The sequence below is a fragment of the Microtus pennsylvanicus genome, chromosome 7 (genome assembly GCF_037038515.1).
Source record: "Microtus pennsylvanicus isolate mMicPen1 chromosome 7, mMicPen1.hap1, whole genome shotgun sequence".
Classification (NCBI taxonomy): domain Eukaryota; kingdom Metazoa; phylum Chordata; class Mammalia; order Rodentia; family Cricetidae; genus Microtus; species Microtus pennsylvanicus.
In genome coordinates this window covers 99,467,448-99,486,760 of record NC_134585.1, presented here as the reverse complement: position 1 = coordinate 99,486,760, position 19,313 = coordinate 99,467,448, and the positions used below count along the sequence as shown (strand labels likewise).

The following is a 19,313-nucleotide window of genomic DNA, read 5'->3' as shown; positions in this document are numbered from 1 at the left end:
AACATCATCAGCTCAATTTGTTTCCACGTTTTACTTCCCTGCTGAAGCCCCACTGTTTCTTTGTAGGATTTATGATTTGGTTTGCAATGGCCCTCATTAATCACAGCACAAATAATGACTTCCGGGTATTCTCAAGGAGTATGAAGGTGCAGACAGCTCAGCAGGTTTTATGCTGGCATGTCCCCAAATGGATCGATGAAGATTTTGCTGAGCTCACTGTGACAGGATTATACTGGTTTGGTGAAGAATAACACCAGTAGGAATAACCTCTGATTGCCAAGAATGGCCTTGGCTATATATGATATTTATGTGAAGCAGGCAAGATTATCAATATTTTAGAATGCTGTAGAAGCTAAGACATTGAAATTACTTGGCCAGGACCCTGTACTCATAACTCTATAGAGCAAAGATTGTCAACATCCCTGATCCTTGAGCTAAAATTTCAGTAGTTCTGGTCACATTCTTATGTCTGTTTTCTTCAAGCCATTTGAAGCTATTCTCAGTGAATGTGAATACTTTGCAACGTCCCCTGACATCATAGACCTATGGATTGATACCTAGCATAACAATGCATATTTAATGCTTAAAACATACAACAAATAATCTAATGCCTATAGCCCAGGAAGCACAGCATCCAGCGTTCATCTGAATAATTGCTGAGTTAAAATCAAAGATGGGAAAACACCTAGGACAGACTTAGATGAAGCAGTTAGTACAACTGATTATGTTTTCTAGTTCATATTTTCCCGAGGTTTTAATATTTATGAAGCATTTTGTAAATATAAGCCTTTCAACATCTGTGCAGTTAAGATTCATAAGCTGAATTTCACAGATGAGCAAATGAGCTCAGTGAAGCTCAGTAATAGACAGGGATACACAGTGAATATGACCAGCATGTTGAAGTTAACATTTGCCAACCAAATACTTTGGATTTCCATAACACAGGAGGATTCTGTTTAGGACACATTAACTATTTCTATTCTTTCTCAACATTCATAATTAATAAGGTATTCTGCCTCCTGGGAAAATTCTATAAATTTCATATATGCACACTCAGGGAAAGTAGCTTCAACAATTTAAATATATGCTTTATTTGTGGTAACCACATTGAAAATAAGGATTTGAAAAGCTGGACATGCAGAATGATAAAGTAAATTATAATTCTGTCACAGAGTAAGTCATATTAAAGATATCTTGGCGGCCTCAGTTGTAACAACTGAGTTGTTCAGTTCAGTTCAGAAGTATCTGCCCTTTGAGATAAGGGTCATGCTGCATCTGGAACATCAAAGAAGACACGCAGATCACCGTTCTTGCATCTTGAGAAAGCAGCTACCTCCCGGCAAATACTGAACCTCCTTCTGCAAGGTTGCAGTCCTCTGTGATGTAACTCATGAGAAATTAAGGATGTATTCCCAAATAGCCAAACCTTTTCAATATGTCTTTCGTGATTTTGTGTCTTTGGGTTTATATGATCATTTTTAAAGACTGTATTTCATGGTCTAATTTCTCATTCATGCTTCAGAGGTGCTGCCTGTACCAAGCAGTCAAGGGCTTAGTATATTAGTATTTGTATTATTTTCCTTATCCAACCCAATAAATGAGCTACATAATGCCCTGTGCAGGGCACAGCCAATAATTTAGAAAGGATTACTGGGTGGCCCAATTCCAAAAGCAGTTACCTGATCTATTTTTTTTCAAAGCATCCCCTTTCTTACTCTATTTGCACACTTGTCTCAGGAGAGCTTCCAGCAATTTGTATGTTAATATTTAAAATTCTTCATTAGTACAAAGTCATCTAGCTTTTCAGCTCCAAGTCTCCTCAAGCATCACCCTCTCAGGTTTGGTAATATAAATGTGCATTTTCTTGTGTGTTTAAAGGAGGAATATTTTATTTTGGGGAGTGGTACCTACTTAATCTCATATGAAACCCCTGTGTCCTTTACATTCCACTGCGTGGCTATGCATGGAAGAAAAATTTACTTCCTGGGTTTTCTGTTGTTTTGTAGTTTACTTTCTACACTTAGTGATAAAAATATTAAGAAAATATCTGGGCTTACTATTAGTGATTGGCAATACATTAATATGCACATTTTCTATTCCATATATTCATATCTTAGGAAATCCTCAGTCTTACCCTCTCCCCCATCACAACCCTTCTTCTTCAATAAATTTAATGATGGGGTGGTAGGCATTTATGACGACACCTGGTTCTTAAATTCTTTTGATTTATTAGCTCCCAAATCTTGCCCCTTAGAAGACTATTTCGATAACAGAGGAGCCAGTTGATAAGTATCTTAAGGAGCCAAGGTGAGATGTTCTGATCTTTCCAGAGAGCACCTTCAGTTCTCAAAGTTCAAAGGGAAGAATTACGTTCATTCAGTTTTCACTTAACTAGGCATTCTCAAATAATCAGTGTTTGCCTGCCTGCAGCTGGCCTCTTTGTCCTCATACTTAGAATCAACATAGATATTTTCTATCTTCACTTTTGGTGCATCTGCATCTGTCTTCTGTCTGCTAAAGAATAGTTGTGAACCATTTGCGGAAGGGTCACCTCTTCCCATGGTGCAGCGGTACCTTTCTGCTTGCTAGCAGATCATATAGCATTAGTTTGAAGGCGAGAGAGATACTTTGAATTGGTCAATAATTCCCCGAGGTTTGTCTCAGAAGTTTACTGAGACAAAATGTGGTAAAGGGCACGAGCTATTTCTTAGGGTATGTGCATTTGCAAGTGATATACATTACTAGAAGCTGGATATTTAACTTTCACATTTTCACGTGAATTATATTAACATTCCTGGGTGAGAGCTGATATGGGGGGAGCCTGAAGGACAATACAGTCTTCTGTTAAGAGAGTCTGATGTGGTAGTTTTTTTTTTTTGCAAGCACAAAGATTAAGAGTTAAATTAAATCACATATTTAATCAGAATTCCAAAAGATTAAGCGCCAATAATGCCATTTTTAATCTAGCCTAAATTAATCTAGATAAAAATCAAGGTAGGACTTAAAAATTATTGGTAGTTGAGAAGATATATTTTTAGAAAATATTGTTTAAGCTATGTAATAGAATATAAAGTGGAAAAACACACTCAAATAAGTACATTGTTTGAACAAGGTAATTTTCATATTATCACTATTGACAAAATTAGTTCAGAGGTAAGAAAATGTGTCTACTTTAGCCCAAAGTAGCTCAGGTGTAGGAGGGTGAAGTAGATGCATTACACATTATATAGGAATGTAGAATATACACTCTCACCCACCTGAACCAGGCTGTGAATATCCAGTCTGCTCAAACATCCACGGAAGTTGATTGTCATGTTGATTCCTTATGATGTAAGGGAAGAAGATATAATTCAATACTAACTTTGAATTTTAACACTTGATGGGTAGCTAACCATGGATCAGCCAACAGCACTCTGATCATCTAAACAAGCAATTAGTGTATTAAAGTTCTAGAAGGGGAAATCCTTAGATTTCTAAGGAACAGACAGATTGTGAGCTCACATAGGCACAGTACAGGCTTATAGAGAAGCCAGGTCCTTTACAGAAGCTCCTATACTGGAAGCAAGCATAAGGAGGTGACTGGTGAGCCCTCTGAGTCAAATTTAGGTACAGAAAATATCTTTACTTTTATAAGATTTTTAAAAATAATTTAAACACCATTGTACAGCGAATGCAGTGAACTACAGATTTTTTTCACCCCAAAGAAGCCATACTTCTTGCCCAGGTTTCTAGAGCAGTCCAGTGGCAGCGCTCACTTCTGAGTCCAGGCAGTGGTCTAGTTGCTGCTCCCTTTATGTTCTCTCTGTCACTGTGGCAATGGCAGTGTATGGGCAAAAAAAACTGTGGGTCCTACCTCTTGGCAAGTTGTACGTGTGAAGCTATGTCTGTGCTCTTGGGAGGGGAGTGACCACATTAATCTTTCAAAAGGACATTTACTCCATGTGTCACACTGCACTGCCAGTACAGGATGGGAGACAGAACAGGAGCGTTGCTGCATGCCCAGTATAAGGCAATCAATAAACACTGGGGAGATCACAAAATATTTTAATGTTAACAATAATGTTCATTTTCATCCACTGTTTCAAAGGTGCAACCCTTAACAATCAACACCATTTCTTCACACACACACACACACCACACACACACACACACACACCATCCACTGTTTCAAAGGTGCAACCCTTAACAATCAACACCATTTCTTCACACACACACACACACACACACACACACACACACACACACACACACACACACAAATCTACTGAGTGGGAAGGTTAGTGACAGTCCTAGTCAGGGGACCAGAGGAGTAGTCAAGCCCCTTTATAGCCTTGGAACAATTTTCTGAATGAAGTCTTACATCATCATCTATCTTTAGAGTAGCCACATTTTCATAAACTGGCAAGTCATTCTTGTACATTTGGAGGCATCTTACTTACTTTTACTGGTCAAAACTGCCTGTCCTATCCATCACTTAGAGTGATCTGTCAAGCGTTCTCTGAAATAATTAGTTGTTGAGTGGTGTTTGTGATTATGTGGTGGTCCATCTCACATCAATTTAACCTTCCAGAAATTCCCAGTGCTATTACCACTCCATCCTCACACTCAGTCATCTGCCAAATTAAGGCCGCTATTGCTTGGGGCTTATGTTGTATTTCCCTGATGACAAAGGCCTACCACCAAAAGCCACCAGAACAACCTATTAAAATGAATGAACGCCCCAGAAATCTGGTAAGTAATTTCACAATCTAATGAGAAGGGCAGAGCTCTTGAAGTTGTTTTCCTTCCCTTGCCTTGTGTACATAATATTTTCTCTGCCTGCTGGACTGAGGGGTGTGAGCAAGTCAGGGTGGCTTGAAGGTATTGCCTAAGCTGGTGTGCAGAACTCACTAGGCATTACAGAACTGGCTCTCTGCATATGTATAGCTCCTAAGCTACTTAAATATCCGCGCACACGTGTGAATAGCTACGTAAGACTGCATTTGGTATGCCTGTGTTATGATTCCGTGTGAGTCTCCTGACCTCAGAGGAATCCCTGTAATTCCCTGAACTCTGGAGTTAGGGACATGAAGCACATAGCTCTTTCCGCCTTCCCTGGTGACTGGTACCCCTGGGTCCCAAGAATCTGCAATGCCTCATCTCTCAAGCAGCTAATCAGAGGAGACTGAGAAGATGAGAAAGGATATACGTAGAACTTGGGAAGAGCGGGTGTACCTAAGATGATGTCTCCGAATATAGGAGTCTTGATTCTGCGGCTTTATTTACAAAGCCTTGGAAAACTGGAGGGTAGGCAAAGCCATCCAGAATATAAAATCCTTTGAGATAATTTCTGTCATCATTCTGGAAGCCACACCGCCCAGCTGCTGTCCAGCGCAGGGGTCACGGAGTCCGGGCAGAGCTGTGAACAGAGGCTGCAAGTCGCAGGCGCCACCCGGACACTTTGCGCTTCGGTGGGCTTTGCACCCTGAAGACGTGTCCCCGCACCATCTTCCCAGGCGCTGTGCGGAAGGTCTGAAACAGCCCAGCTGGTGCCTCGAAAGGGAGTTTCTAGAAGCTCCATCTCTGCTGACTCCCCTCCCCTTCGGATTTTGGATTTTACCCTCGCCAGGGAGCTAGCAGCTGCAGCTCCACAGCATCCACCCGCTCTCCAAGGGGACCAGGTGCCTCCGACGCCGCTTTCCGCGGGCCGGCCCGAGGGCTTGACCCCGGCGCTGCGGTGTGGCGGATGCTCCCGTGCCGGGGCCGGGGACTCCCCGCCCTTGCGCGCGACCCCGCGCCCGGGCGGGCGGCGCTTGCGGCGGGCAGGGGGCGGGTAGGGCAGCCTGGACTCGTCCTGGGGTAGCCGCCTCCTCTGCATACTGCCCGTGCTTCCCGGAGCCCAGCCGCATCCTCCGCCTCTGCCTCTGGCGGCTGCCAGCCTCCGCCTCGCGCCACCTCGGCCTCCCGCTGCCCCCGCCCCCGCGCCCCCGGTGGCTGTGCCTCGGCGGAGCCCTGAGGGGGCCTGTGGCTCGTTGGCCGCCCGCTCGGCTCGACTTGGCCGGGAGGCGTGCATGCCCCTGCAGCCCGCGGCGTTCATCAGCAGCATGCTCTATTTCCAGATGGTGATCATGGCAGGGACGGTGATGTTGGCGTACTACTTCGAATACACGGACACGTTCACTGTGAACGTGCAGGGATTCTTCTGCCACGACAGCGCCTACCGCAAGCCCTATCCGGGCCCAGAGGACAGCAGCGCTGTGCCCCCTGTACTCCTCTACTCGCTAGCCGCTGGCGTCCCGGTGCTCGTGGTAAGCCCAGGGCTACCAGCCCTCTCTTGCCTTCTGCAGATTGAGGATCCTCCAGGAGGACCAGTGTACACCAACCTTTACCATCTAAGTTTCTCCAACTTGGTGACAGCCCTCTTCCTCCAGAGGACATCCTTCTGGGGATCACGGGGGCGGGGGTGAGAGGGAAGCCTGCAGGGCTGGGTGGCTCAAAGACAGGGAAAGAGCTCTGCAGAAGGTGATGGGTGGGTGGCGGGATGCAAAAGGGTGAGCCTCTGAAGCGAATAGACTGGATCCGTTCTGTGGCCCTCCCTAGCTGGTTGGCCTCCTCCTGGATTTTCCTAGGAAGTGGAGCAGCAGCCTGGGGTGGGGTAGAGGAGTAAGATGCTGGGCTGGGGAAGGGATCCCTGCCCAGTCGGGGCAGGGGCAAATGCTTCTGTTTTATCCCCCTCCTTTTCCTCCAGATGAAAGAGCCAGGTGCACTGAGCTGGAGATCAGCTCACAAGTATCTAAAAATGTCTTTGGGCATCTGTACATGAAGAGGTCTCAGCAACAGGGCTTTGCTGGAAAGCAGGAGCGGAGGAACCTACATCACAAGAGCACTTTAGATTTATTTAAAGGCTATCTTTCCCCTGGACGGCTCTGGTGCTTGCTTCTTCCTTGCTAGTTTTATTGACTCTCTCTCTCTTCTCTCTGGTGTGTGTGTGTGTGTGTGTGTGTGTGTGTGTGTGTGTGTGCATGTGTGTGTGCGTGTGTGTGTGTGTGTGTGCATGTGTGTGTGTGTGTGTGTGACTGTCCAAGCAGGGGGAAAGGACAAGGCTATGTAGATAGGCGCTCTCTCTCTCTCTCTCTCTCTCTCTCTCTCTCTCTCTCTCTCTCTCGCACACACACACACACACACACACACACACACACACACACACACACACACACTTGAGCTAATGAATATAGCACAATTTGTATATATGAACACAATACAAAGTTCATTGTAGGAGATGGCTGATATTTCTTTGGAGACCGACTGCACTATGGTTCCTTTACATTGACAAAATATCTGAGGTTCCCTTCCCATGAAGCTCCCTCTCCTTTCTACCCTCCCTCTCCCCCCTCCCCACACAATGAATAAGAAGCTAGAATACAGAAGGGCAAGGGAGCTTGAGCTTTCATTTCCCACAGCTGAAGGTATGAATTGAAGTTGTGAGTAAGTGATCTCCGGCTCCCATTTTCTAAGATTTTTTTGTCTTTGCTTTGGCCTTCAGGGAAGCGATTTAAGAGTTTTCAAAATGAAAAGTTCTTATCACAAAATGGCAACAATACAAATAAACCAAGCCAGTTCTAGATAGCGTCAAAGTAACTGTTGAACACGCCACTGCACAGATGACTTCAACTTTAGCTCTAGCACAATGGTTGAGCCTGTGTTAGGACTTCCTTCCCTTGGAATATCTTCAGTTTGATTTTGTTTTTGACATTGGCTTTGCTAAAATGTGCCAGCAATCCTCAATGCAGTTGCAAGCTCCAGTTCTCTCTCTCCTAGTTTGAAAAGTTGCCAGAACAAAAGGTGTCCTAGTTTCTGGGGTACTTTTTGACTTTGCAGATTCTGGGTTTTTAGGCACATGCTTTCTAGGAGATTAAGTAGCACAGAGAATTTTGTTTGTAATGGAAAAAGCCAATTGCTTTTGGGCCATTGATTTATCTGCAACCATAATCAATATGTTTGTCTCTGTAATTGGCATTCAGTTTCCTCAGTAAGATAGCATTGCCAGCCTTGGACCATCCATCCCTGGTGGCAAGAACCAGTTTAGAGTTGAGAATACATTGGCCCAAGACTTCTCACTTTGGGGAGCCCTAGGGAGAACTGAAGGGGATAACGGAGCTAGCTAAGCACCACTGAGTGGAACTGAGCTGCTGTAGGCATGCACTTTTAAGGACCAGCCTCTCCTTATATTAGAGGAAACTGAGGTTCAGATACTAGAGTGGAAATATCTGAAAATGTCAACAATAGGTAGAACTGGTGTTCACATACACAGGAACTAGTGCCAAGTACCATGCTTCTGCTTTCAAAGCTGGCTGCTGGAGATGACAAGGAGAGACCCGCAAACTGAGATTTATGAAAGGGGGGGCTCCAACTTGACTTTCTTGTGTTGACCTCCAGATATGAATGAATAGATTTAAAAATTAGTGTGAAGAAAAAATATTGGATTTTGGATGGTTGTACTTTGCTTCCCTTCCTCCTAGGAATAATGAATTCTGCTACCACATGATGAGCCAATGCAGCAATGGCAGCTTGCTTCTCCATTCTTCTTAAGAACATGGCCTTACCCATACTCTCTTCTCATAAGAATAGCAACAATGTGAACAATACCCAACCACGGGGAAGATAGTATTTTATTCTTGAATACTCGAGTATGTTTTCCACATACTGTGGGGGTAGCCGTCATCTCTGAGATCTATCATTATTTTCATAAGAAATTTTTCTGGGTGGTGTTGTCTCATGCCTTTAATCCCAGCACTCAGGAGACAGAGGCAGGTGGATCTCTGTGAGTTTGAGGCCAGCCTGGTCTACAAGAGCTAGTTCCAGGGTGGGCTCCAAAGCTACAGAGAAACCCTGTCTCAACCCCCCCCCCCCAAATTAAAAAAGACATTTTGATTTTATTCAATTTTATTATTTCATGTAGGGCAATGGACTTCAGGCACTGGAGTTACAGACAGTTGTGAACTGCCTTACGGGTCCTAGGGATTGAACCCAGGTCTTCTTGAAGAGCATGCAATGCTCTTAACCACAGAGCCATCTCTCCAGCTGTTTCATATAACCATTTTGGGAAGCAGGGGCTGAGAAAGATTATGTGCTCAAGGACCAAAGTTAAAAGGTTGCCTTAATGGTTTCAGCCCTAGTCTTCAGTCTCCTAAGTCTGTGCTTTTTCTGTTATCAATTATTGATTCAATCTGATCATAATCATTATTCTAATTAAGTGCTTCAAGCTCTTTCCTTGTGTCATATTTAGTGCATTTTGACTGCTAAGGTTCATATTTATTGATTTATTGTCTTACCTTTTTATATGTGTTCTTAACCTGGAGGGTGATTTTAAAATCTCTTCAATATTTCTACCTGTGGATTATTTTTTATTTGTCCAAAAATTTAAAAGCTTGTGCCTTTTTGGACTACATTTATTTATTTACCTACTTATTTATGGGCAGCGAGAGAGGAGATTTCTAAATATAGTCACAGTCTAAAATGTGTGATCTTCCCCCTGATGTGGAGACTGCAGGCACATGATTTTACCTGGGTGAATTTTAGGATTGAAAACTTTACTTGCTGTGAAACCTTGAAATTTTTATTTAAGCTCATTAATTCTCAGTTCTTTCAGTCACAAAATTTTGCATTTAAATTACTTATAATATGCAAATATCCTTTGCTCTTCATGATTGATACTTTCTCATAGGTCATTGACATGTGTATTGTAATTTGGGGTGCTAGGGATTGAATCCAGGGACTGAGAAGGTTTGTTCCTAGCTCAGCATTATTATTAATAAAATAATGGTAAGGAAAAGTTTCCTGGATCCTTATGTTTCAAACATGTGTCTCTTAGTGCAGCTGCTCTTAGGGTAATTTCAGACATAAACTACAGTTGCTGATTCTAAGAAGTTTATGGTGGTATTTGAAAAATTCGAGAAACACACTGACAATTACAGTAATCATGATATGCTTGGCTGGGTGTGGTGATGCATACTTGTAAAAGCAGCATTCAGAGGCTGAGGCAGGAGGATCATCAATGTCAGGTTAACTTGAGCTGCATAGTGAGTTGAAAGTTAGTCTTATCTTCAGAGTAAAATCCTGTATCTACAAAACAAAGCAAAATAAAACAAACAAACAACAACAACAAAAAACCAGCCAGGGATACAGTGCAGTTGTAGATTCTGTCAGCTTAGTATATTCAGGGTCCTTAGTTTAGTCCCCAGCACTGCAAGAAAGAAAAGAAGTATGTTGATATGTAGAGACATATGTATATGCACATATATGTGTGTATATATCACAAAGACCTCTGCTGATACAGGGAAGGTCAAGATCACTTTCTTTTGGAGGATTGAAGGAAGACTTCATAAAATACTTGCATATGATGAATGCTTTATCTCTAATTAATTAATTAACTATTTTTTGTAAGTGTCAATACCAAGAGCTTTGTGTAAATACTCGGAAAGTGCGGTACTGGTGAGATGCATTTCCAGCCCTTGGGATTTGAGGGTGTACCTACAGCTTCATCTCAAGAATGTTGGAAACAGATAATGACAGGGGCTTTCTTTCATTAAGTCTGTCCTTGGATAACCACTTCTGTGTTGTGCTACAGAATATAGCGCAGATGAGGGCGTTAGATAAGTCTGGACTCTTAGTCTGGCTTCTTTTACTAATTAGCCAGGTATTTTGACGAAAGTTTCTTATTTCATAAACTGGAGATTTAAAAAAAAACAATAAAACAAGCAAACAAAAAACTTAATTTCCTGCTGGACAGGGTGGCTTATGCCTTTAGTCCTCCCACAGCAGACAGATTTCTGAGTTCCAGACAATCCTGGTCTATATAGTGAGTGACAGGCAACCCTAGGATACCTAATGAGACTCTACCTAAACTAAAATGAAAAAAAAATCATCCCATGAAACTAAAATAATATAAAACCACATCTAACTCCTGGAGAGCAAATGCACACGGAGATTCAGATTCGGGATTCTCTTGCTTGGGTCTAAGTCTATTCTGGTATTTTCCAGTGGTAAGAACTTGAGCCAGTGTGTCTCTCTGCCCAGATTTCTTCAATGATAAAATGGAGGTGTTGTGGAAATTGGCCTTGTGGGGCTTTTGTGAATGTACAATTAGTTTAATGCGCATATGTGGTAGATCAGTGGCCCTCTCTATGCCTCTGTGGATCGCTTTACTCAGTACCACTGTGAGAGTGCTCTCCTCAGATACATGTCCCATCCTTGCAGCCATTTTTATCAATGGCATGTAAGAAGTTCAGTGAGAGATCATTGCGTCAGAATTTAGTTATTTAAATCCATTAATGCATTTCATTTCCAAATTACAATTATGAAGGTGACATAGGGAGTTTAGATGGCACACCCGGAGTCTCACGACGACAGTGCCATTCTCCAAAGCCTGTGCATTTACCTCTTTTGTTAAAAACCTTTACTCTGACAGACTAACCAGTCTTCTAAGATTTTTAGTCATAGTGACTCAATCCAAGAAAGTCAACATTTTTTCTCAAACCTTTTGTCCTGAATTCCATTTTCCCTGGTTTGGTGGTAAACTGTGTTCCCCACGGTAGAGAATAGTCTCCATGTGTGATGTAGGAAATTGTTTTGTTTCCTGTTCTGCTTGGAAGTGTTGGGGAGAGGTGGGTGGCAGCAGAAGGGATTCAGAGTTGTGTGGTTCTGCTTTGAAGCGTGGTTATTATCTCAGCTGCACACACTGAGCAGGGACTGTAGGCACCCACATTTGTGGAGATCCCACAGTCTCCTGGATTTGCAGTCTGTGGTGCTGGAGAGGTGAGGTGCCTCCTCAAAGGCCTGTTTCTTAAAATAAGAGAGGCTTAGCACTAGACCGTGCGATGCCATGCATGTGTGGAAATCAGATGTATGCTTATACATACACAAGGAAAGTTTAAAATGTTTGTTTTAGGAATCCCTAAATGGGCTATTCTTGCAGGGAGGGTCTGAGAGTCTGAAGCCCTACTAATGCCTTTTGTTTTTCTTTAGAAATTGCCACTCCTATCCATTCACATTCTCCCTTCCTTTTTCTTCCTCTTCTTTCCTTCCCTTTCTGTTTAAAAAGTAATTCTCTTTGCCCCCCCCCCCTTTCCTTTCATCTCCACTCATTTTCCCACTGATACGGAAATGGTGGCAGGAAGTAGAAGCCCTGCTAGCTTTCTCCTGCTTCTCTCTCACGCTCCCTCTTCCTCTATCTTTTCTCCTTTCCTTCCTCCTGTTATCTACACGTCATCCTTGTGACATTTTTGAGACATTTACTGTAATTAAAATATGTGGACTTGCACCACCCTACCTTTAAAAGATTTTATGAGTGACAATTGGATGAGGGAAAAAAAAACATTTTGGAGACCATGTCACTTCATAAATACAAGGAAGAGACAGTGTGAACAGGTCACACAGATTGTGTAGCTATCCATGATTGGCATCATTTCTAGCTCTATTTTGTCAGACTTATGTATGTATATCATGACACAAAAAATGAATATGACTTTTACAATCTTTTTACTGATTTTTCTATACACAGAATGGTATAGGTAAAGAGTTAGTAGTATAAAAAGGTCTAACTAATTATTACAGACTATTGCTCTATTGTATAATGCTGACTTCTAAAATATTTCGGTGACTTTAAGTGTTTTCAAGATCCTTATTAAGAATCATCTTGCTGGGCAGTGGTGGCGCACGCCTTTAATCCCAGCACTCAGGAGGCAGAGGTAGGCGGATCTCTGTGAGTTCGAGACCAGCCTGGTCTACAGAGCTAGTTCCAGGAAAGGCTCCAAAGCCACAGAGAAACCCTGTCTCGAAAAAAAAAAAAAGAATCATCTTGTTCATTTCTGTAGTTTTAAATAGTTTGGGGAGTACACAAATGCCTTTGTGTAATATATATATGTGTGTGTGTGTGTGTGTGTATATATGTATAATATATTATATATATACATATACATATATATATACTAAGACTTCATGCTATAACACATGAAGTCTTAGGTTTTTTTTACCCCATTAAGCAGAAATCTGTAGACTTTTAAATGATATAAGGAATTTATTATGTACTAGGTACAGCACTGCTGACCAGGCTTCTAAAATTAAGAAAGAAAGAAAGAAAGAAAGAAAGAAAGAAAGAAAGAAAGAAAGAAACTCTACTCTTCAAGAATGCATACCATCTGAGTAAAAATTATACCTCTAAGCCTCAGTTCTCTTGTCTATAAAACAGACATCAGAATACATAACATGATCTCTCCCATGAACTAATAATGTCTGTGCTAAGTGTTCAGTTGGTGGTAGCTGTTTTTCTACAACAAATGCCTGCTATTCTTATTGATAGCACGGGGTAAAATGACATCACGCACACTTAACCACTTTTGAAAAAATGAGCTAAGCCATTTACTGTGCACATTAATTCTTTCAGATAGTGTGTGTAGTGGCACCTCTAGGGTGCTTTAGCAATTCGCTTCAGTAGGTAAATGACATGTTGAAGACCTGCACCTATTACTTCAAGTCCAGTGCTCTGGTAGCTACATAGAGTTGGCCACTAATTTGATTCATAGTCTATATGACTGCATTCCTAGCAGCAGAGAAGAGTTAAAGCATATTGAATTAATATCAATGGGTTATTTGCCCTATGCCCATTAATGTAGAGTCTCAGTGAACAGAAATTGAAAAAGCTAAACATTGGAAAGGGGAGTTTAAAAATCAATGTTCAAATATATGAACCCTCTTTCATATTTAAACCATCACAATAGCCAATAGGATTTGATTTTTTTTTCAGGTTTGAATTCTCATCCACTCACATGGCAGAATAGGTGCTGATGTCAGAACAATGACCCTTACTTAGAGTTAGGAAGACCCTTTTAACACTTTAGAAACTTATGGAATATTATTAGGTTGGAAGAGATTTTAAAATATGTAAAATAGGATTTTATCAGTACTATTTAAACTGTTTCTGAGAATGACAGTTTTCACTCAGCAGGCTGGTTACATTTTCAGTCTTATTATGACAAATGTAGTTTGAGAATTATTGTCAGCAAAATTACCATTTTAAAGGGATAAAAACAGAATTACATTTTTTTCAAAACAGTTACATTTAAAATTTTAAAGACAGATTCTGTGATACATATTTCTCACTGAGAGAACATGTATGAATGAATGAGTATGTGTGTGTGTGTGTGTGTGTGTGTGAGTGTGTGTGTGTATGTATGTAGATTTATAAGGGATTTGGCATTTAATACATTTGTAAGTTTTGTATGAATTTACTTTTATCCCTCCTGTGTCTCATCTCTCTGATGCTTCTGCCCACACCAATTCAGCTTCCTAGAACATTCTTTGCATTTAAGAGGTAATCTCCCAACTTATATCTCTTGCAAATTACAAGTTGGATATGAATTATGATATTCAGGTCGTTTCGTGCTATGGTTGATAATGCATCATTATCATATTTCCATCATTAGATTTTGGACATTTCAAAGTTAGAATATTGTAAATTGACTTGAGTCAGTTTTCTTTGGTTGAATATCTAGGCTGTTTTTGATAAATAAGCTATCAAGGCACTCACTGAAGTTGTGGTGATGAAGTTATAATGAATTTGAATTCAAATAATAGGTTAAATTCTGCTGAGCTTTCAGTTATTTAATAGCTTTCCATTACAGCAGGCAGAAGTGTCCAAATAACTTGTAAGTTCAATGAATCCGTAACTCTAGGTCCTCAGTGATGATTTAGATGGATGAAATGCTGTCTGAAGGGTTAGCACAGCCAAGATGGGATTGGATTGACACAGTCCAAATCAACCATAGGTCTTCTAAATTCAACAGGATAAAACCATTAGGGAATAGAATAGACCACCCCAGAGTCTTAATCCGTGTGTGTTCAGGTATGGGAATATAAGCCCATTCACATCAATTGAATTTTTTTCCTTTCACCAGTGAATGTGCATTTTTAACAATTCATCATAATAATTAAAAGCCAGTCTTTTCATCGATAGAGAAAACCCCTTTCTTCTAGCCTCTTTGCTAATTAAGCCAGCCATTAATTAACATACAGATAGCAAAGAGATTTTGGCAGCTTCTTTGAAATAAGAAGACCTGTTTTAATTCTCCGTCACTGTGACAACATACCCGAGATGAACAGCATTAAGGCAAGAAGGATTTAGTTTGATTCATGGTTTCTGTCCACAGTCACTTGGCTTCTGGGCCTGGGGGTTAGGGGAAGGGCAGTGCAGCAAAATGAAAGTACATGAAGCGGCAAAGCAATTCCCCTCACACTGGCTAGGCAACAGAGAGAAAAAAGAGTGCTTGCATTTATAACAAAGCTCTGCTCCAAAAAGCCATTAAGTTATTACTTTATCAATGGATTAATCTTCTGTGAGTTTGGAGCCCTCATGGTCCATTGACTTCCTAAAGGCCCCAGATCCGCACACTGCAGCACCAGGGACCCAAGTCTTCAACACATGCTCTTCAGGGTAGATTCATGAACCAAATCATAACCATACTTGTGACTGACTACTCTGGACTTTGAACTTGGCTAGCATTTTAGCAGACCATCCCTGGAAGTAGACCTGATATCTGTAAGCTTATACATACTAATTCATATCACATACATCATCCTAGACTCAATTGCAGATTTCTCAAACATATGCTCAAGATACCTTAGCTAAATGGTGGCATGTATGATCGTATTTGTCTTATAGCCATTTCCATATTTTGCTAGCTCATTTATTTCCTGAGAATGTACATTGTGTGTGGCACACAGGGTGTGGATGCAGAGATATAAAATAAGTGCAAATGGAGTAACAGAAAGCAGGACTGTGAAAAGTTACTTCTCTTCAGCCACTTTGTGCTTCCTTCTCTCCTCTCAGATTTTCTTCCCCGGGACAAATCCTTAATGAATAGCTTTCAAGGGCGTCATATTTTGAAATAAAGTCTTTAAGAAGTCAAAATCATTGTTGCAAAAATCCAGGGATTTATTGTCCTTCAAAGCAAATTTGGAAATAGTTGAAACATTTTGGGGTAGTGAAGTAAACACTTTGCTTATATAGCTGCATATTATTGGAATAACTTGTGACCTCTCCCTGCTAATAGAAGTCAGATTTGTGTTAATATAACCCAAACCTCTGTGTGTTTCTCATACTTGCAGTATTGACAGCAGAAACTGTACTTTGTTGAAATCATCGTTTTAGATTTAGCCCCTGTCCGCTTGGGTACATAGAAGCATCTTGTATTTCCAGAGACCTCATCAAAGCCGAATGTCACGATCTCACAGACACTGAAACCAAGCAGTCTCAGAGAGATGCTGCACCGGGGGATTCATCTTGGAATTTCAAATGAACTCCTGACATTTTCTATTGAAAGGGGGAAAGAAAGACAGTATCTTTGGGTTGGTGACAATGACCTCTTCCTTCCCATGTGCCTGGGCAGTATTTGCTTAGTTACAAAAATGAATGAAGAGCCTTAGTCATAAGTACGTGATAGCCCTCTTGCTCTTCCACAAAGGGACATTTGTTTCCTCTTCTCTCTGGTTTCACATCACATGGCTACTTGGGGTCCCCTTGTTTTTCTGGGTGAAGTCTGGAATACAGATATCGGACTCTAGAAGATGCTTTATCCAAGCCGCACAATCAGTCTCTTTCTGGCCTTACATTTTTAGAAAAAGTTTGTGAATTCAGTGTGAAATGGAACATGCATCCTCATAGGCAGACCTCTTCAGCCATGGAAGGAATCTTTTATTTTTGCCTCTTAATTTTCTAATGAGCTGCCATGGAGATAAAGTGACTTATCCAAGGCCACTCAACTAATGAGCAGATTGTATAGGCAGCTAATATGTTTAGATTGCCTAATGCCTATCTAGTATTTTTGCAACTGTTACATACATACTAATTTAGTGTTCTTTTCAACATTGGGGGTGACCCTATTGTATCTCAACTTATAGATGACAGCATAGTATCAAGGCTCAGAAAGAGTGAGCCACTAACCTATGACACACAGCATGGAAGTGGTATGCCTTGACCCGCTGCTTTTCCTATCCTTGGTTTTACTTCTTTTGCAAGGATGAAGGCCACCTGTGGTGAATATCTTTGTTTTGCAGTGTTATTTGGGAAAATAAAATGCACACTCTGTTTATGGTAATAGGGTTTTTTTGTGACTTTTACTATTGACCCAAAAGATTCTACTAACAGTGTGTTTAAAGTTAACACTTGGGATCTTAATGAGGACAAAGAGGTTTTGGGGAGTTTTTTTGTTTTTGAGAGGGGTTTTCTCTGTAGCTTTGGAACCTGTCTTGGAACTAGCTCTAGAACACCAGGATGGCCTTAAACTCACAGAGATCTGCCTGCCTCTGCCTCGCGAGTGCTGGGATTAAAGGTGTGTGCCACCACCGCCTGGTGGAAGAAGAGCTTTTAAGGGGCTGGAGAGCTTGCTTTTTGGGTAAAATACTAGCTTCACGTGCACAAGATCCTGAGTTGAGATCCCATGTACCCATGTAAAAATGTTGGTTGGGTGTGACGGTGTGTGTGCCTACAAGCCCAGTGTTGTGTGATTGGATACAGGCAGATCCCAAGAGTTCCCTAGGCAGCTAGCCTAAGCAATATGGAAAAATACAAGTTTCATGAGTAATGGTGGCTCAAAAACCATGGTAGAGGGCAATACAAGAAAAATACGAAACCAACCACTGGCCTCCACACATGGATAAGCACACTTCCTCAAATATGCACACAAATATATCCCCTGCACACATACATGCATTCATACACAATGAATAAGTGAACGAACGAACAAATGAATGAATAACATTGGAATCTAAAATCAGTGTTGGGTCTGTTATACTTTTTTCTTTCAGTTAATACCAACTATTTTCATCCAAAAAAAAGAGCCCCATTTGGAGTTTAACTGGTAGCAGAATAACAGTCTATTCAGTTTTGATGCACACATTTTAAACTTTTTTTTTAATTAAAATTTTTTATTAAAAATTTCTGCCTCCTCCCCGCCTCCCTTTTCCCTCCCCCTCCCCCCACTCCCCATGCCCCACTCCCCTCTCACTCCGTCTCCAGTCCAAAGAGCAGTAAGGGTTCCCTGTCCTGTGGACAGTCCAAGGTCCTCCCCCCTCATCCAGGTCTAGGAAGGTGAGCATCCAAACCGGCTAGGCTCCCACAAAGCCAGTACATGCAGTAGGGTCAAAACTCAGTGCCATTGTCCTTGGCTTCTCAGCAGCCCTCATTGTCCACCATATTCAGAGAGTCCGGTTTGTTCACATGCTCCATCAGTCCCAGTCCCGCTGGCCTTGGTGATCTCCCAATAGATCAGCCCCACCGTCTCAGGGGGTGGGTGCCCCCCTCGCGGTCTTGACTTCCTTGCTCATGTTCTCCCTCCTTCTGTTCCTCATTGGGACCTTGGAAGCTCAGTCCATTGCTCCAATGTGGGTCTCTGTCTCTATCTCCATCGATCGCCAGATGAAGGTTCTACGGTGATATGCAAGATATTCATCAGTATGTCTATAGGATCGGGCCATTTCAGGCTCTCCCTCCTCAGCTGCCCAGAGAGATGTACCCAACTATGCACACATTTTAAATTCTAATGCTGTGGTTTTGACATAAATAACCATATCCCTGTCATAGAGAATATCAGATACAACCAAGACATTGCCTTTGCCATCAGGTTTGGAACAAGAGGATAGAAAGGAGATTCAAGGGTATAAATATGTTTAGGGGAAATTATAGATGTTGTAGATGTATATTTTGAGCTCATATTTTTAGAGGATACACCGTTTTTAGTGCTAGTGTCAGAATAATAAAAACAACGCTTTCCTGGTCTCATTGCCTTTCTTGGGGACCAGCCGAGGCTTGAAGGTACTTCTCTACGATGCTGTGCTCATATTATTCTCCCTGCTCCTCATTTCCTTATGTTTCCATACCCTCATCCTTAGTTTAGGAAGCTCCAGGGCCATCTCTCTGATACGTCTTTCCTGGATGATTTTATTCACCTTTGATCTGTTGTTCCTGTAATTTCCTTTTTACATAATGTCCATTTGTTTCTTGTCTTATACTCTTTCACCCCTAGCCAAGTAGAACAGGAATTCTACCACTCCTCACACTATCTTCCTCATGAATCCATTAGCCTTAGATAAAAATAGAAGCTTCTACTGGTCCACTACCACGTCTGTGAAAGGAAAGAGTCAATATCTTCCCACAGGCTGGCTTCTTGGCTTCCTACACTTTAAGCTTGAGCCTAAGGCAAACTCTTCTAATTGAATTTGCCATCTTGGAAGCACATGACTGCTAAACACTTAATTGAATATAACCTATACAATATATTACA

General features: G+C 41.5%; 1 protein-coding gene across 2 annotated transcripts in view; it reads left to right on the top strand.

The window, feature by feature from the left end:
- The first annotated feature begins 4,873 nt into the window (after positions 1 to 4,873).
- Positions 4,874 to 19,313, top strand: part of Plppr5 (phospholipid phosphatase related 5) — a 106,181-nt gene continuing 91,741 nt past the window's right edge. For both annotated transcript variants that reach the window (XM_075981507.1, XM_075981506.1), the window contains exon 1: positions 4,874 to 6,287. In XM_075981507.1, coding sequence (XP_075837622.1) covers positions 6,051 to 6,287 — 237 coding nt within the window. In that variant the 5' untranslated portion in view covers positions 4,874 to 6,050. The remainder of the gene's footprint in view (positions 6,288 to 19,313) is intronic.